This window comes from Bombina bombina, chromosome 1 (assembly GCF_027579735.1).
Source record: "Bombina bombina isolate aBomBom1 chromosome 1, aBomBom1.pri, whole genome shotgun sequence".
Classification (NCBI taxonomy): domain Eukaryota; kingdom Metazoa; phylum Chordata; class Amphibia; order Anura; family Bombinatoridae; genus Bombina; species Bombina bombina.
In genome coordinates, this window is record NC_069499.1 from 730,515,738 (window position 1) to 730,534,446 (window position 18,709).

The 18,709-nt window shown below is 36.8% G+C and overlaps 1 protein-coding gene across 1 annotated transcript in view; it reads right to left on the reverse strand.

Moving 5' to 3' along the window:
* The window catches only part of ATP11C (ATPase phospholipid transporting 11C), a 345,758-nt gene extending 327,456 nt beyond the window's left edge, over positions 1-18,302 (reverse strand). The window contains 1 exon segment of the mRNA XM_053699245.1: positions 18,217-18,302. Coding sequence (XP_053555220.1) covers positions 18,217-18,261 — 45 coding nt within the window. The 5' untranslated portion in view covers positions 18,262-18,302.
* Between the last annotated feature and the right edge of the window lie 407 nt (positions 18,303-18,709).

Sequence of the window (18,709 nt, forward strand, 5' to 3'; positions counted from 1 at the left end):
TTAAATCAAGTTAACAAGCAAATATAAAAAATGGTACTGTGCCTTTAAGAGAAACAAATTTTGTCAGAATTTGAAAAACAGTGAAAAAATGCAGTAAATCAAAAGAAATTTTTACAGTGTGTATAATAGGCTAACAGAGCATTGCACCCACTTGCAAATGGATGATTAACCCCTTAGTTCAAAAAACGGATCAAAAAAACGAAATAGACGTTTTTTAACAGTCACAACCAACTGCCACAGCAAGCTGTGGCCCTACCTTCCCCAATAAACGAATTTGGAAAGCCTTTGGGCCCTTTAGAGATGTCCTATAGCATTCAGAGGGCCTTTGAGGGAAGCTGGATGTCACAGTTTGTAATTTTAACTGCATCAACTGTAACTTTTATACTACAACAGTAGAAATTGTTTCTAGTCAAAATTTAAGCCAGCCATGTGGAAAAAAACTAGGCCCCAATAAAGTTTTATCACCAAAGCATATATAAAAACGATTAAACATGCCAGCAAACGTTTTATATTGTAAATATCATAAGGGTATTACCCCTGGGAGTAAGCATGATACCAGTCGTTATTAAATCACTGTATTCAGGCTTAACTTACATTAATCCGGTATCAGCAGCATTTTCTAGTCTTTCCATCTCTAGAAAAAATTATAACTGCACATACCTGATAGCAGAATAAACTGCACGCCATTCTCTCGCTGAAGTTACCTCATCTGTGTAATCCCCTCAGACATATGTGAGAATAGCAATGGATCTTATTTACAACCTGCTAAGATCATAGAAACCTCAGGCAGATTCTTCTTCTATTTACTGCCTGAGATAAAATAGCACAACTCCGGTACTATTTAAAAATAACAAACTTTTGATTGAAGAAAATAAACTAGCTATATTTAACCACTCTCTCCTACAACGTCCTTGCTTGTTGAGAGTTGCAAGAGAATGACTGGGTATGACAGTTAGGGGAGGAGCTATATTACAGCTCTGCTGTGGGAGTCCTCTTGCAACTTCCTGTTGGGAATGAGAATATCCCACAAGTAATGGATGATCCGTGGACTGGATACACCTTACAAGAGAAATATATATATATATATATATATATATATATACACACGCACACACACAATCAATATATTATTTTATATTACCATCTCAAACTGTTTAATATCCCTTTAACTAGCTACAGGTGGAAATTATCTATTTATTGAAGCTGTTTCCTCCTTCTCGAGATGGGTCATGAAGTACTTGCTCAATCCCACTATTCCTGCAACTGGCGGTGATGTGTGATATACAATAATGAAGCGTAGCTCTGCAAGTGTTGCAGCAGCTTAGGACAAACCACCACACAGCCTCCTGAAATATGTTTTAAAAGTAGGAGCAGACTTTGGCTTATTCATGTATTATATTAGTGTAAAGTTAATATAAAGTTCTCAGAATGAGTCTTTATTTAGAAAAACATAGTTAAAATTGAGTCTTACTAACCCGATATTTAAATTGTGACTTAAAGGGACAGTCTAGTCCAAATTAAACAGTCATGATTCAGAATGGATGTCTGTCAAAAGAACTGAAATAGGGAGGCAGTTTGCAGAGGCTTAGATACAAGATAATCACAGAGGTAAAAAGTGTATTTATATAACTGTGTGGGTAATAAATGGGTAATAAAGGGATTATCTATCTTTTTAAACAATAACAATTCTGGTGTAGACTGTCCCTTTAAATCAATTGTAATTTAAATCAAACCCTCTGCTTTGGACCCTAATGATATATCAAAGGGTTCTTAGAGGAAAATGAATATTTTAGACTGATTTTTCACCTTAAACAGATGCGGAAATTAATATCAACGACTATAAATACCTTAATGCTAACAGAGTACATTACAGAAGCAGTTTTACTTCTGAAATCCACAATTTAAAAAAAAAAAAAAAAAAAGTACTCTAATTACTGTATTAGAATGTTTTAGAAACAGGCTCAGTACTATAGGACAGAAATAAAAATGTGCTGAGAATGAGGAGTTAACACAGGAAAACAGACATGAAATCCCAATATCAATAATGTTAAATGCCTGTAAGGGTCACATAGAGATCGTATAAAGGAATGGAAGAATAGCAATAAATTGACTTAATTCATAAGAGGGAGCAAGCATTTTGATAAAGGCAACTAAATTCATATAATGGTTTTTTTTTGTTTTGTTTTTAAAGGGACACTAAACTCAAAACTAAACATTAAAGGGACAGTCAAGTCCAAAATAAACTTTCAAGATTCAAATAGGGCATGTCATTTTTTTTTTTTTTATAGTCTTTATTTACAACCAACAATATGTACAGAATACAAAAAAGAAAGAATTAGGTTTTTTTAGCCTTGTACATGGGACCACCAAACAAAAGTAGAAAAGTACTTAGCATGTATAAATAATCCACATACATATTTAGTTAATCAAAGGCGCATGTGTTTCCCATTTTGACTACTCCTTGTTGGGTTTTTATATTTTATAAAGGAAAGGAAAAGAAAAAAAAAAAAAAAAAAAAAAAAAAAAAAGAAAGGGAGGAGGAGGAGGAGAAAAAAAAAAAAAAAAAAAAAAAAAGGGGGAAAGCCTTCACCATCTCCCCAGCAGAACTAGTTCAGAGTTACGTAAGGGATATATCAAATATTCAATCTCCGTGGGAGAAAGAAGTTTTATAAATGCTGACCATTTAAGAAAGAATTTAACAACCTGGACATCATTATCAACACTAATATTATATTGTTCAAAAATGCATTGTTTTTTTAAACAATTTTTAATTTCTGATATACTAGGGACCGTAAGCGTTTTCCATTTTTTAAAAATAAGATATCGGACAGCCAATATAGTTATATTAATAAACTTCACATTGAGTTGTCTATCTTCTGGGTCAGAAAAAAGAAAAATTATATGTTTGCCTATCCAATTTAATGATGAGAGCTTTAGTATCTTACAAAGCCAAAATTGGACTTTGGACCATACGTTTTTAATTTTAGGGCAGGTCCATAACATGTGCAGGAGGTTTGCAGAGGGAAACGAGCATTTAGGGCATGTAATAAAATTCATACTGCCGCATCTCGCTCCTTTTTCTGGTGTAAAATATGTCATATGTAACAACTTCAAATGAGATTCTCTCCATGTGGCAGAAAGGGTTGTTTGAGTAACCTTTCGAATTGAGAGAGAAGGTATTTTAGATTCTACTTCCTGAGATATCAATGTGGCCCAGTTAATAGCAATTTTATCAAGATTAATTGTGCCCCTATCGGAGACAATAATCAAATAGCATGGAGAAATTGACATGAGTCTATTTTTTGCCAGAATGAACCAGTTTTCTATGCGCCCCAATGACCAATTCCAGCCATACTCGTTCACTAACTTCATAGCATAATGTCTAGCCTGAAGGTAGGCAAAGAAGTTTCTCTGGGAGATATTGAATTCCACCCTCAGAGCGTCAAATGATTTCACACATCTTTTTTCTATGTCAAGTATCTGAAGAACATTAGCAAGCCCTTGGGTCTTCCACTCTAAAAAGATTGAAGATGGTGTTCCTAGCTGAAATTGTGGGTTCCCCAAAAAACCTAGAAAGCTCGACACCCGATGTTCTATTCCTAACAAAGTACATATCTTCCTCCAAGCTAGAATTATATTATAAATAGATCTATAGCGTTTAACTTGGGGTGGGATATGAATAGTGTCGAGATGAATCAACGCAATTGGTGAATAAGGATACAAAATACTGCTCTCTAAGTCATTATTTGTAACATAATTATGAGCAAAAAGCCAATCTGCTAGAATACGAACCAGAAATACATAGTTATATACTCGTAAATCAGGTAAAGCCAGGCCTCCGGATCCTATTGGAAGGGAGAGTTTTACAAGTGATATTCTGGATTTCCTACCCTGCCACAGGAAAAACCGGAGTTGTGAATTGAATAAACTCAAATCGTTCTTTCTTAAAATTAAAGGAATATTTTGAAGGACATATAGAATTTTTGGTAATAAGATCATCTTATAAGCTGCTATGCGTCCAGACAAGGACAAGGGTAAAGTCTGCCAGTTCTTAAAAACTGATTTAACCTTATTCAACACAGGAGGAATGTTCAGGGAATACCAGGAATCAGGATTACTTGAGACATTTATACCCAAATATCTAAATGAGTCATTCACTATAGAGAAGGGTACATTTATAGGAGAGCTGTCTGTGTGCCTTATCCAGAGAAGTTCAGATTTCTTTATATTTACCTTATACCCTGAAAAGGAACCAAACTGTTGTATAGTTGATAAAAGAGTAGGCAAATTTCTACGTAAATTAGAAAGATAAATGAGAATATCGTCAGCATATAATGCTATTTTCAACTCCCGCCCAGCCACCCCAATCCCCTCCAATCTCTGTCTTATCATTATAGCAAAAGGTTCTATAGCAATATTAAAAAGGAGCGGGGAAAGGGGACACCCCTGCCTAGTCCCCCTATGCAGAATTATTTCTGGAGATAGCTGGCCATTTACTATCATTCTTGTGGAGGCTGTACGATAAAGTTTTTCAATAAACTTAGCAAATTTACCTTTTAGCCCAAATTGTTCTAATGAAAATAGAAGATGATCATGGTAAACTGAGTCAAAGGCCTTTTCGGCGTCAATAGCCAAGATTGCCAAGTCTGGAATACCTCCCTCCTCTGAATGATCAGCATCCGTACCATTCGCAAAGTAATCCAAGGTAAGCAGGAGTTCCCTTATTTTGGCTGCAGAGTTCCTATTCTTCATAAAACCAGCCTGATCTGGGCTAATAATCAAGGGAAGAAGGGACTGGAGTCTCTGGGCGAGAATCGTAGTCAACAATTTATAATCGGTGTTCGTCAAAGCTATGGGTCTATATGACTCGGCCATTCTTGCATCTTTGCCCTTTTTTAAAATTAAAGACGTATATGAAGCTGTAAAATTAGATGAGGGTTCATTTCCCTCTGTATATATATAGTTGAATAACAAGGTTAAATCAGGTATTACAGTGGAGGGTATCATTTTATAAAACTCATTAGGTATTCCATCCGGGCCAGGTGCTTTGTTATATGCCAAATTTTTAATTGCCTTTGCAACTTCTATTTCCGTAATGGGGGATTCAAGTTCCTTAATTAGACTAGGTGTTAATGTTGGAAAAGAAATTTCTCCCCAGAACTTCTGACGTTCTGTGAGGTCAGAAGTCCTGGGGGAGTATATTCCCTTATAGTAATCATAGAAAATTTGAACAAAATCCTGAGAGGAACTAAACATCTGTCCCTCTTTTTCTAGAGAATCTATTAACTGAGAGCCTAAATCCTGCCTCAGCAGTCTAGCCAGAAGTTTTCCCGTCTTGTTCCCATATTTGTAAAGTTTCGCAGAAAACCGAACTTCCTGCTGAGTAGATTTATAAAGTAGGAATGAGTCTCTCTCTTCTAATGCAGCAATATATTTAACCCATTTCTGAGACGTCTTTTCTAATAAATATGAGTTATAAGCATTTGTAACTGCGCGAAGAAGTTCATTTTCGCGTTTTTTAAATTTCTTGGTACGCCTAATGGTATATGCCAAAATTTCCCCCTTCAACACTGCTTTAGCAGTTTCCCAAAACACAGAAGGACGGGCTCTAGCCTCCGCATTAAACAAGGCAAAGTCCTGAAACTTAGTTTCGAGGAAACTTCTGAATCCAGAATCAGCAGACAAATATTTAGGAAAGAAAAACCGATTATTTGTATGTGAAGGGCCAGTCGTATAAATCTCAAAGCAAATTGGAGCATGATCCGATACCACAATAGGCAGAATTTGAGCTGATACTTTGTGTTTACAAAGTCTTTCATCAACCAAAAATAAATCAATCCGTGACAGTGATTTATGTGCTTTTGAGAGACATGTAAAATCACGTGTATCCGGATTCAATATCCTCCAAATATCCTTAACTCTCAAGTTAGAAAAAATCCTGGAGAACAACTTTGCCTCGAGATTATCTCTTTTGGTTTTTTTGACTAATGGCTGCTGCCTCATCCTATCAATTGGGTATTGAGGAGCCATATTAAAGTCACCAGCTAAAATTAAAAAACCCTCTGCACATGTCATAAGCCTGGCCTGAAGCGTATCCCAAAATGAGGGACTAAAAACATTTGGAGCATATACATTGCATAAAGTGTACAAAACATTAGCAACCTTAATTTTCAGTATGATATATCTCCCCTCCTCATCTGATTCACTTTGTATTATCTCATATTTGAGTTTTTTACCCAGAAGAATAGCAACTCCCCCTTTTCGGCTAGAACTAGATGAGAAAAAGACCTCCTTAACCCAAGAAGATTTTAGTTTAAGAATTTCTTGAGTCTTTAAGTGGGTTTCTTGTAAAAAAGCAATAGCAGTACTTATTTTCTTCAAATAGGAGATTATCATTTTTCTCTTAATAGGAGAAGTTAACCCTCCTATATTCCATGAGGTAAATTTAATCCCAGTCATTATAGTAGATATCTATGTTCCAGAAGGGAAGATGGTGAAGAAGAAGAAAAAAAGAGAAAAGAAAGAGAAAAAAAAAAAAAAAAAAGGGAAAAAGAAAACCCCAAAACATGCGACTGACCCACCTGAGCCGTATGTTGCCCATTTGCTGAAAAGGGCCCATCTTAAGGGAAAAAATGAGAAATAACAGATCTATTCTAATTTTTACCAATAAGGAAAAAAAAAACTAGATAGTGTGTCACCTCAACTGCTCAGGTGTGCAGTTTTTGGTGAAAAATGATTCTGCCGTACTGGCAGAATCAAAAAAATGCAAAGTGTTGTTGCACACAAGTCGTAACCTAGCAGGATGTAAAATTGTCGCTCGCAGCCCCTGCTGTATAAACTTAGTGCATACCGGAGCCAACTGCCTTCTTTTTGAGGCAGTTTCAGCTGCATAGTCCTGGAATAAAAGGATTTTTGTACCTTCCAGTAATATAGGTTGATTTTTACGAAAGGCTTGTAGGAATGTAATTTTGTCCTGGTAATTCAGGAATTTAGCTATGATTGGCCTTGGCCTCATATTTTCTTTGGATAACGGTAATGACCCTAACCTGTGCACCCTTTCTATAACTGGCTGCGTTTGAGGTATGTTCAATAATGCTGGTAATGTTTGTGTTATGAATGTATTTAAATCCTCAAACTGCTTCCCCTCAGGTACCCCCACTACTTTCAAGTTATTGCGCCTGGCGCGATTTTCCAAGTCTTCTACTTTATTTTGCAATTTAGCAAGGGCTGAGGAAGTGGCTTCTAGTTTACTGTTTTGAGCTAGAGTGAGATCTTCTAAGTCAGATACTCTCTGTTCAACTTCAGAGAATCTTTCCGAGAATTGTTTGACTTCTGTAACTAGCTGCGCAATATCCTGTTTGATTTCTATTCTAAGTGAATCAAACTTAGGTGCGAGAGCAGCAGAGATATTTAAGACTAGAGACTGTGTATCAGCGGAATCAAGTAAATTTGATGATTCTTGGGTTACCAATTGTGGCTCACCCACAGGCTCTGTATTGGGTTTATGTTTTTTATCCCTCTGTCTAGCCGACATGACTGAAGGTGATGTGCGAGATTGTGTGTGTAGAAATTTATCCATAAAATAATGGGAGTGAATTGTGATAGGGAGCAAAAAAAAAAAAAAAAAAAAAGGAAGAAAGAGACAGACTAATCTACTGAAAAAAGGAGAGAGAAGTGAGGGATATGTGAAAAAGTGAACACTTTTGTGTAGGTTATTTTCTCCTCTAAAAGGAGAGAAAGAAAAGAAAAATTAACCGTGAACTAAGTGAGTCAGGTTCAGTCAAGCTGGTGACAAGATAAGATATATCAAATCACAGAGAAGGGGTCCTGCTGTGGAGCCCACAGTTTTCTAATCTTTAAGAAAGCCCTCATTAGTGATTAATATATCGTTCTAAATTTTCAGCTAAGAACAGAAAAAAAACAGTATTTAGCAACTCAATTCTCCTAGTCCTAGGCCATCAGGTCAATATTTTATAAATTTTAGAAAGAAATCAGCTTTTAAGGTACTTTTAAGCTAATTGATACTCAGATTATTTCACCTGTGTGTATCTGGCACACCAGATTACTTGTAGACTATTAACACACCTTTAAACTAAATGTAAATCACTGCTATGAAACCAGTACTCCGGATAAATTTTAACAGAGCTTAATGTAGCTTTAAAAGTTGAGCAAAGCTGTATAGGGTAATTCAATATTATAATACGTTTGCTGTGGGTCTGTGAAAAAAACAAAAGAGACCCCCAGTCAATTAGTAACAGTCTGAATGGTTCAGGAAATATGAAGATACAATGTTTCACATTTTGCTGCTACAAATTAACAACATACAGTTTCCAAGAGAAATATATACCAATTAGAAACTAGGGGGTTCTAAATTTTAAGTTGTCATAAATACGACCTAAAGAAAACAAACCTAGCCAATTTAGGTATTATAAAGCGCTATTAGGCCAGTAGCCGTTATTTAAGTCAGGGTCAAACACACCTCTAAGCTAAATATATTTTACTTTTTTGAAGTCAGTACTCATAGTATATTTTAATACCGCTGGATGTGTCTTCAAACTTAGGTAGAACTACATGGAGTGGCCCGGTGTTATAGTACACTTGCTATGGATCTGAGAGAGAAGCAAGCGAAAACCCCCAGTCAGTTAGTAACAAACTAAATAATTCAAGAATAAAATAATACAATGTTTCACTTTTTGCTGCTATAAATTAACAACATGCACTTTCAAGGAAAAATATATAGCAGTTAGAAACTAAGGGGTTCTAGGTTTTATCGTAAATAACAGCTAAAGAGAACAGATCTAACAAAATTAAATGTTGTACAGTGCTTGCAAGCAATAGCCGTTATTTATATCAAAGTCAAGCCGGCTGTCATAGCTTATAGATTATATGCAAACCCCAGCAAAGGAAAAAAAAAAAAAAAGAACAGGTAATAAGGGTCCAGTACTGAGTCAAGTCATTTCAGAATAGAGGCGGCTAAAAAGGGAAAACTGCAAGTTTTATCCCAGGAGTTCTACGTTACCCAGAACCAATAGACCAAGCTTTGAGCAGGGGATAACCAGCGATCATCAGCCTCAGCCCCCCCTCACGCAGCATCGGTGGGAAGGGGAGCGTCTTCCAGGTCGAGGGAACAACGTTTGCCGAAAAACAAATCAGCAGACTGCAATACACAGATACCAATAACCTCGTCTCCTGCGTCTTTTTCAAGAAAGCCGGTCAGCTACTCTCAGGGGTGTGACTCATATACTGCCACAGTCACTCCGCCAGCCGACACCGACAGCACTCCTGAGTCTCAAACACCTTGGCTAGAGGCAGAAGAAAGAAGGCAGAGGCGGGAAAGAGGGCATCCACAGCTACCACTCCAGCAGCTCCACGTTATCCTCCCCGGAGCCAGCCCTGCACCAGGGATCGACCCGTCTCCTCCAGCAGTGGCCCCCCCTCACGCAGCACCGGTGGGAGGGGGAATGCCACTTCAGCGCAGGGATGCAAGTAAAAAGAGAAACAACAGGCTACACCATCCGCACCCACTGCTCTAGCCACAGTGCCGGTGTGAAGTACAGGTAACTCCAGCTCCAACTCCTAGGTATTCAGTAAACACAGGAGAGCGGTAAGTTAGCAGAGTCCACACGACTCATGATAAGTGCAGCGCCTCTCAGCTCCGTCCTCGGTTTCAGTTTATTCGGCAGTGATCGGGAGTTTGACTTGTCTTTTAATTGAACACTTCTTCTTGGGTTGCCCCGGCTTAATAAGGAGATTGTGTGACAACAGCCGTTTTTTAAAGAGTATTAATTTTACTGTAATGATAGGTCCTTTTTCAGAGCTGCTATCTGCAGCTATTTAGTGCAATGTCAGGGCACTATGAAGTTTCCAGCAGCGGTGATATTCAGCAATACAAGCCACCCTAAACTAGAGGGTTTTGGGCGCGGTTCCACACCAACAGCTTGTAGGTAGGAGAGATCAGGACAGGTGCAGCACCTGATCACACACCTGTGCTCCTCCTCCGGAAACTCTAGGGCATGTCATTTTAAACAACTTTCCAATTTACTTGTATCACCAATTTTGCTTTGTTCTCTTGGTATTCTTAGTTGAAATCTAAACCTAGGAGGTTCATATGCTAATTTCTTAAACCTTGAAGGCCGCCTCTAATCTAAATGCATTTTGATAGTTTTTCACCACAACAAAGCATTAGTTCACATGTTTCATATAGATAACATTGAGCTCATGCACATGAATTAACCATGGAGACAGCTCTGATTGGCTAAAATGCAAGTCTGTCAAAATAACTGAAATAAGAGGGCAGTCTGCTGAGGCTTAGATACAAGGTAATTACAGAGGTAAAACGTGTATAATTATAACTGTGTTGGTTATGCAAAACTGGGGAATTGGTAATTAAGGTATTATCTATTTTTTAAAACAACAAAAATTATGTTGTTGACTGTCCCTTTAATTATTCAGAATGAGCATATCGTTTTAAAGGGACAGTCTACACCAGAATATTTATTGTTTTAAAAGATAGATAATCCTTCTATTACCCATTCTCTAGTTTTGCATAACCAACAGAGTTATATTGACCCTCCTGGATCAGTGGTAGGATGGTACGAATAGTTTCCATCTTGAACGACGGAACTTTCAGGGATTTGTTTAAGAACTTTAGATCCAAAATTGGTCTGAAGGTTCCCTCTTTTTTGGGAACCACAAACAGATTTGAGTAAAAACCCTGTCCCTGTTCCTCCTTTGGAACTGGATGGATCACTCCCATAACTAGGAGGACTCATACACAGTGTAAGAATGCCTCTCTCTTTATCTGGTGTGCTTTGAAGTCCAGAAGATATCCCTGGGATATAATTTCCAACACCCAGGGATCCTGAACACCTCTTGCCCACGCCTGGGCAAAGAGTGAAAGTCTGCCCCCTACTAGATCCGTTCCCAGATAGAGGGCCATTTCTTCATGCTGTCTTAGAGGCAGCAGCAGGCTTTTTTACCTGCTTACCTTTTTTCCATGTCAGGTTTGGTCTCCAGACCGTCTTGGATTGAGCAAAAGTTCCCTCTTGTTTATTATTAGAGGAAGTTGATGCCGCACCTTCCTTGAAGTTTTGAAAGGCACGAAAATTAGACTGTTTGGCCCTAGATTTGGACCTGTCCTGAGGAAGGGCATGACCTTTTCCTCCAGTGATATCAGCAATAATCTCCTTCAACCAGGCCGAATAGGGTCTGCCCCTTGAAGGGAATGTTAAGTAGCTTAGATTTTGAAGTCACGTCAGCTGACCATGATCTAAGCCATAGCGCTCTGCACGCCTGTATAGCAAAACCAGAATTCTTAGCCGTTAGTTTAGTCAAATGAACAATGGCATCAGAATAAAAGAATTGGCTAGCTTAAGTGCTCTAAGTTTGCCAAGTATGTCATCCAATGGAGTCGCTACCTGTAAAGCCTCTTCCAGAGACTCAAACCAGTACGCCGCAGCAGCAGTGACAGGGGCAATGCATGCAAGGGGCTGTAGGATAAAACCTTGTTGAATAAATATTTTCTTAAGGTAACCTCTAATTTTTTATCCATTGGATCTAAAAAAAAAAAAAACACAACTGTCCTCGACAGGGATAGTAGTACGCTTTACTAGAGTAGAAACTGCTCCCTCCACCTTAGGGACTGTCTGCCATAAGTCCCATGTGGTGGCATCTATTGGAAACATTTTTCTAAAAATAGGAGGGGAAGAGAACGGCACACCTGGTCTATCCCATTCCTTATTAATAATTTCTGTAAACCTTTTAGGTATTTGGAAAAACATCAGTACACACCGGCACTGCAAAGTATTTATCCAGTCTACACAATTTCTCTGGCACTGCAATGGTATCACAGTCATTCAGAGCAGCTAAAACCTCCCTAAGCAACACGCGGAGGTGTTCAAGCTTAAATTTAAATGTAGAAATATTAGAATCAGGTATCTTTCCTGAGTCATTAACATCACCCACTAACTGAAGCTCTCTTTCCTCAGCTTCTGCATATTGTGAGGCAGTATCAGACATGGTTCTTAAAGCGTCAGTATGCTCTGCATTATGTCTCACCCCAGAGCTATCTCGCTTACCTCTAAGTTCAGGTAGTCTGGCTAATACCGCTGACAGTGTATTATCCATGACTGCCACCATGTCTTGTAAAGTAAACGCTATGGGCGCCCTAGATGTACTTGGCGCCATTTGAGCGTGAGTCCCTTAAGCGGGAGTCAAAGGGTCTGACACGTGGGGAAAGTTAGTCGGTATAACTTCCCCCTCGTCCGATTCCTCTGGTGATACATTTTTTTAAAACAGAAAATGATCTTTATTGCATAAAATGAAATCAGTACATTTGGTACACATTCTAAGAGGGGGTTCCACCATGGCTTTTAAACATAATAAACAAGGAGTTTCTTCTATGTCAGACATGTTTATACAGAATAGCAATGAAACTAGCAAGCTTGGAAAACACTTTAAATCAAGTTAACAAGCAAATATAAAAAATGGTACTGTGCCTTTAAGAGAAACAAATTTTGTCAGAATTTGAAAAACAGTGAAAAAATGCAGTAAATCAAAATAAATTTTTACAGTGTGTATAATAGGCTAACAGAGCATTGCACCCACTTGCAAATGGATGATTAACCCCTTAGTTCAAAAAACGGATCAAAAAAACGAAATAGACGTTTTTTAACAGTCACAACCAACTGCCACAGCAAGCTGTGGCCCTACCTTCCCCAATAAACGAATTTGGAAAGCCTTTGGGCCCTTTAGAGATGTCCTATAGCATTCAGAGGGCCTTTGAGGGAAGCTGGATGTCACAGTTTGTAATTTTAACTGCATCAACTGTAACTTTTATACTACAACAGTAGAAATTGTTTCTAGTCAAAATTTAAGCCAGCCATGTGGAAAAAAACTAGGCCCCAATAAAGTTTTATCACCAAAGCATATATAAAAACGATTAAACATGCCAGCAAACGTTTTATATTGTAAATATCATAAGGGTATTACCCCTGGGAGTAAGCATGATACCAGTCGTTATTAAATCACTGTATTCAGGCTTAACTTACATTAATCCGGTATCAGCAGCATTTTCTAGTCTTTCCATCTCTAGAAAAAATTATAACTGCACATACCTGATAGCAGAATAAACTGCACGCCATTCTCTCGCTGAAGTTACCTCATCTGTGTAATCCCCTCAGACCTATGTGAGAATAGCAATGGATCTTAGTTACAACCTGCTAAGATCATAGAAACCTCAGGCAGATTCTTCTTCTATTTACTGCCTGAGATAAAATAGCACAACTCCGGTACTATTTAAAAATAACAAACTTTTGATTGAAGAAAATAAACTAGCTATATTTAACCACTCTCTCCTACAACGTCCTTGCTTGTTGAGAGTTGCAAGAGAATGACTGGGTATGACAGTTAGGGGAGGAGCTATATTACAGCTCTGCTGTGGGAGTCCTCTTGCAACTTCCTGTTGGGAATGAGAATATCCCACAAGTAATGGATGATCCGTGGACTGGATACACCTTACAAGAGAAATATATATATATATATATATATATATATATATATACACACGCACACACACAATCAATATATTATTTTATATTACCATCTCAAACTGTTTAATATCCCTTTAACTAGCTACAGGTGGAAATTATCTATTTATTGAAGCTGTTTCCTCCTTCTCGAGATGGGTCATGAAGTACTTGCTCAATCCCACTATTCCTGCAACTGGCGGTGATGTGTGATATACAATAATGAAGCGTAGCTATGCAAGTGTTGCAGCAGCTTAGGACAAACCACCACACAGCCTCCTGAAATATGTTTTAAAAGTAGGAGCAGACTTTGGCTTATTCATGTATTATATTAGTGTAAAGTTAATATAAAGTTCTCAGAATGAGTCTTTATTTAGAAAAACATAGTTAAAATTGAGTCTTACTAACCCGATATTTAAATTGTGACTTAAAGGGACAGTCTAGTCCAAATTAAACAGTCATGATTCAGAATGGATGTCTGTCAAAAGAACTGAAATAGGGAGGCAGTTTGCAGAGGCTTAGATACAAGATAATCACAGAGGTAAAAAGTGTATTTATATAACTGTGTGGGTAATAAATGGGTAATAAAGGGATTATCTATCTTTTTAAACAATAACAATTCTGGTGTAGACTGTCCCTTTAAATCAATTGTAATTTAAATCAAACCCTCTGCTTTGGACCCTAATGATATATCAAAGGGTTCTTAGAGGAAAATGAATATTTTAGACTGATTTTTCACCTTAAACAGATGCGGAAATTAATATCAACGACTATAAATACCTTAATGCTAACAGAGTACATTACAGAAGCAGTTTTACTTCTGAAATCCACAATTTAAAAAAAAAAAAAAAAAAAGTACTCTAATTACTGTATTAGAATGTTTTAGAAACAGGCTCAGTACTATAGGACAGAAATAAAAATGTGCTGAGAATGAGGAGTTAACACAGGAAAACAGACATGAAATCCCAATATCAATAATGTTAAATGCCTGTAAGGGTCACATAGAGATCGTATAAAGGAATGGAAGAATAGCAATAAATTGACTTAATTCATAAGAGGGAGCAAGCATTTTGATAAAGGCAACTAAATTCATATAATGGTTTTTTTTTGTTTTGTTTTTAAAGGGACACTAAACTCAAAACTAAACATTAAAGGGACAGTCAAGTCCAAAATAAACTTTCAAGATTCAAATAGGGCATGTCATTTTAAACAACTTTCCAATTTACTTGTATCACCAATTTTGCTTTGTTCTCTTGGTATTCTTAGTTGAAATCTAAACCTAGGAGGTTCATATGCTAATTTCTTAAACCTTGAAGGCCGCCTCTAATCTAAATGCATTTTGATAGTTTTTCACCACAACAAAGCATTAGTTCACATGTTTCATATAGATAACATTGAGCTCATGCACATGAATTAACCATGGAGACAGCTCTGATTGGCTAAAATGCAAGTCTGTCAAAATAACTGAAATAAGAGGGCAGTCTGCTGAGGCTTAGATACAAGGTAATTACAGAGGTAAAACGTGTATAATTATAACTGTGTTGGTTATGCAAAACTGGGGAATTGGTAATTAAGGTATTATCTATTTTTTAAAACAACAAAAATTATGTTGTTGACTGTCCCTTTAATTATTCAGAATGAGCATATCGTTTTAAAGGGACAGTCTACACCAGAATATTTATTGTTTTAAAAGATAGATAATCCTTCTATTACCCATTCTCTAGTTTTGCATAACCAACAGAGTTATATATTTATACACTTTTTAACTCTGTGATTATCTTGTATCTAAGCCTCTGCAAACTGCCCCTTATTTCAGTTCTTTTGACAGACATGCATTTTAGCCAATCAGTACAGGCTCCTAGGAACGCCACGTGCGTGAGCACAGTGTTATCTATATGAAACACATGAACTAACACCCTCTAGTGGTGAAAAACTGTCAAAATGCCCTGAGCTAAGAGGCGGCCTTCAAGGGCTTAAAAATTAGCATATGAACCTCCTAGATTTAGCTTTCAACTAAGAATACCAAAAGAACAAAGCAAAATTGGTGATAGAAGTAAATTGGAAAATTTTTAAAATTACATTCCCAATCTGAATCATGAAAGTTTGTTTCGAACTAGAATGTCCTTAGCAGGAAAAAAAAAAATACATAAAGCGGAAAATCTAGGATCAAACATAGCGGAGCCTAATAGATTATAGAAGCTCAGTGGAATTGACAAAGCCAACAATAATAGAGTAAAATTACAGGAAAAACTTCGTCCTGGAAATGACAAAAAAGAAGAGGCGCTCTCTTCTTTTTTGTCATTTCCAGGACGAAGTTTATCCTCACGCATATTGTGGAGAGAGCCGCTGTTTGTTTTTGGGGCCACCTTCATCGCCTCTTCAGAAATTGTGGGACTTGTATTATACTCTACATATATGGACGATTGTGCTTACAACATCAAGGAATTCATTCAAGTATTTGTTATTTGCACTTATTTGTTATTGTTGATAATTCATACCTTTACAAATAATATATAGTTGTATTATCCTTTACAAAATATACTATAATTAGAACTTATATCTTAAGAATAGCATAGAATAGGCGCACCTCTCGTTTCTAACACATTATCTATTGTGTTGTCCTCTCTCTCTAAAATTACAGGAAAAAGAGGACAAAATAAATAATAAAAAGTATATTACAAAGTTGTTGTTTTTTTACTACACATAATTTAACATTTTGTATTACAAACCCAAACTGTTTACTGTCCCTTAAGTTTGGGAGAAAGAAAAAAGGTTTTAGGTCATTGGGATTTTAAGTAGGTGGCAATTTTAAATACTAGTAAAATGCATAAAAAGATTGATTTATTTTAGAATAAAGTTGAGTTGATAACTCAAATACATTATGTATATTTAGGAAATGTGTTCAGAAATTAATGCCACTTAAAGGGACAGTAAAGTCAAAATTAAACCTCTGTGATTCAGATAGAGCATGTGATTTTAAACAACTTTCCAATTTACTTCTATTATTACATTTTCTTTGTTCTCTTGGTATCCTTTGTTGAAGAGTAAAGCTGGGTACGCTGTTAGGAGCTCAGGGGAGTGCATATATCTTTATAATTCTATGTCAGCAGTGTTTGCAACTATCAATAACATTGCTATAAACATTGTTGCAAACACTGCTGCCAGGTAGCTAAAAGATGTGATTTCTTAGTTTCTATAAAGTACTAGCCGATCCAAATGCTGAAGATGTCGGTCGCAAGCCGTATACAGCAATTTTCAAAACTGGATTTATTCTTGTGAAAGTGCAACACACTAAGATGTGGATTTGCACAGATCTTAGTGAGTTGCACTTTCACAAGAACAAATCCAGCTCTGATAATTGCCGAATGCGGCTTGAAACTGACATTGACGGCATTTGTATCAGCCCAAAATAACCGAATGCACATGTCTAATAAAGTCACGTGCACACTCCTGAGCTCACCTAGGATTACTCTTTAACAAAAGATACCAAGAGAACTAAGCAAAACTGATAATAGAAATACATTTGAAAGTTGTTCAAAATGCCATTCTCAATCTAATTTATTTAAAGGGACAGTCTACACCAGAATTTTTATTGTTTTAAAAGATAGATAATCCCTTTATTACCCATTTCCCAGTTTTGCATAACCAACACAGTTATAATAATATACTTTTAACCTCTGTGATTATCTTTTATCTAAGCCTCTGCAAACTGCCCCTTTTTTCAGTTCTTTTGACAGACTTGCAGGCTAGCCAATCAGTGCCTGCTCCCAGATAACTTCACGTGCACGAGCACAGTGTTATCTATATGAAATATGTGAACTAACACCCTCTAGTGGTGAAAAACTGTTAAAATGCAATCTGAAAGAGGTGGGCTTCAAGGTCTAAGACATTAGCATATGAACCTTCTAGGTTAAGCTTTCAACTAAGAATACCAAGAGAACAAAGCAAAATTGGTGATAAAAGTCAATTGCAAAATTGTTTAAAATTACATGCCCTATCTGAATCATGAAAGTTTATTTTGGCCTAGACTGTCCCTTTAAGTTGAATTTTGACTTTATTGTGAGGCATTAGGAAAATGTATTTCTTCTTATTAAAATGAGCACAACTCAATGTTTTAATTCAGATTTTGGTTTTCATTCCCTTGAATTAACACAAACCAAAATTAGAAATTATATTATATAGCCTATCCTTAAAGGGACGCTAAACTAAAAATTAACTCCATCCTAATTTAATCCATGCAAACAAAAAAAAAAACAATGCAATGTACACTCATTTATGTTACATCCTTTCTGAAAATCCGGTATGAAAATTCTGCTTTTTCTACTCCTCCAAAGAGGCTGGAGAGTTACCAGAAAAGTTAAACATACTCAGCAGTCTTTTCGAAGACTGCATACCAGGACCACTCTAAAAGCTTGATTTATCAATCCATGGTGGACAGGGGCAGACATATTCGCCCCTGTCCGCCGGAGCTCTCCTCTGGCCCTGCTTGTTAAATACTGCAGTCAAAGGGAGGAGAAGGGCTTGATAAATCGAGCTCTAAATAGCAAACCTGTGAAATGTTTGATAACAAAATGTATCAATGCAGTGTTAAATTGCCAGACTTCACAGCCCCTTTAATAGACATATTCCTTGCACTTTTTACAACCTTATAAAAGTCACATCTTTAGTAATGCAGTACATTTTGACTTACCAGTGAGGAGCTAGATGGAGACTTGTCTTTACTTTGTGATCCCATATTTCTAGACTACATTTCAGTACTGCTGCTGCTCAGTTAAGTTGAAATGTACTATAATTCTGTTAGACGTACTGAGAGGCTAACTGTACAAAGGTCACAAACTTAGTTAGCTTTAACTTTAGAGCAGAAAGAAAAAAAAAATAGCAGCAAATGAAATTTAGGAAATCTGTAACAAATGATTTTCTAAAAAAAAGCGTTGGCCAAATCCAAGGACCCACAATTCCCAGAATATTATTGCTGGCTCCTAAATGTTTTGGGTTTTTTACACACACACACATTTATGTACAACAATCTTTGCCTGACCCCTAAACTATATGTATGTGGCTCCTGAAAATAGACAGCCTGTTCTGTTATGCAGGTTACAATAATGTGACAGTGTGACAATGTTAAAATCTAATGCAATTTAAGTGAAAGCTAAGGATTATTAAATAAATGTATTAATAGAGAT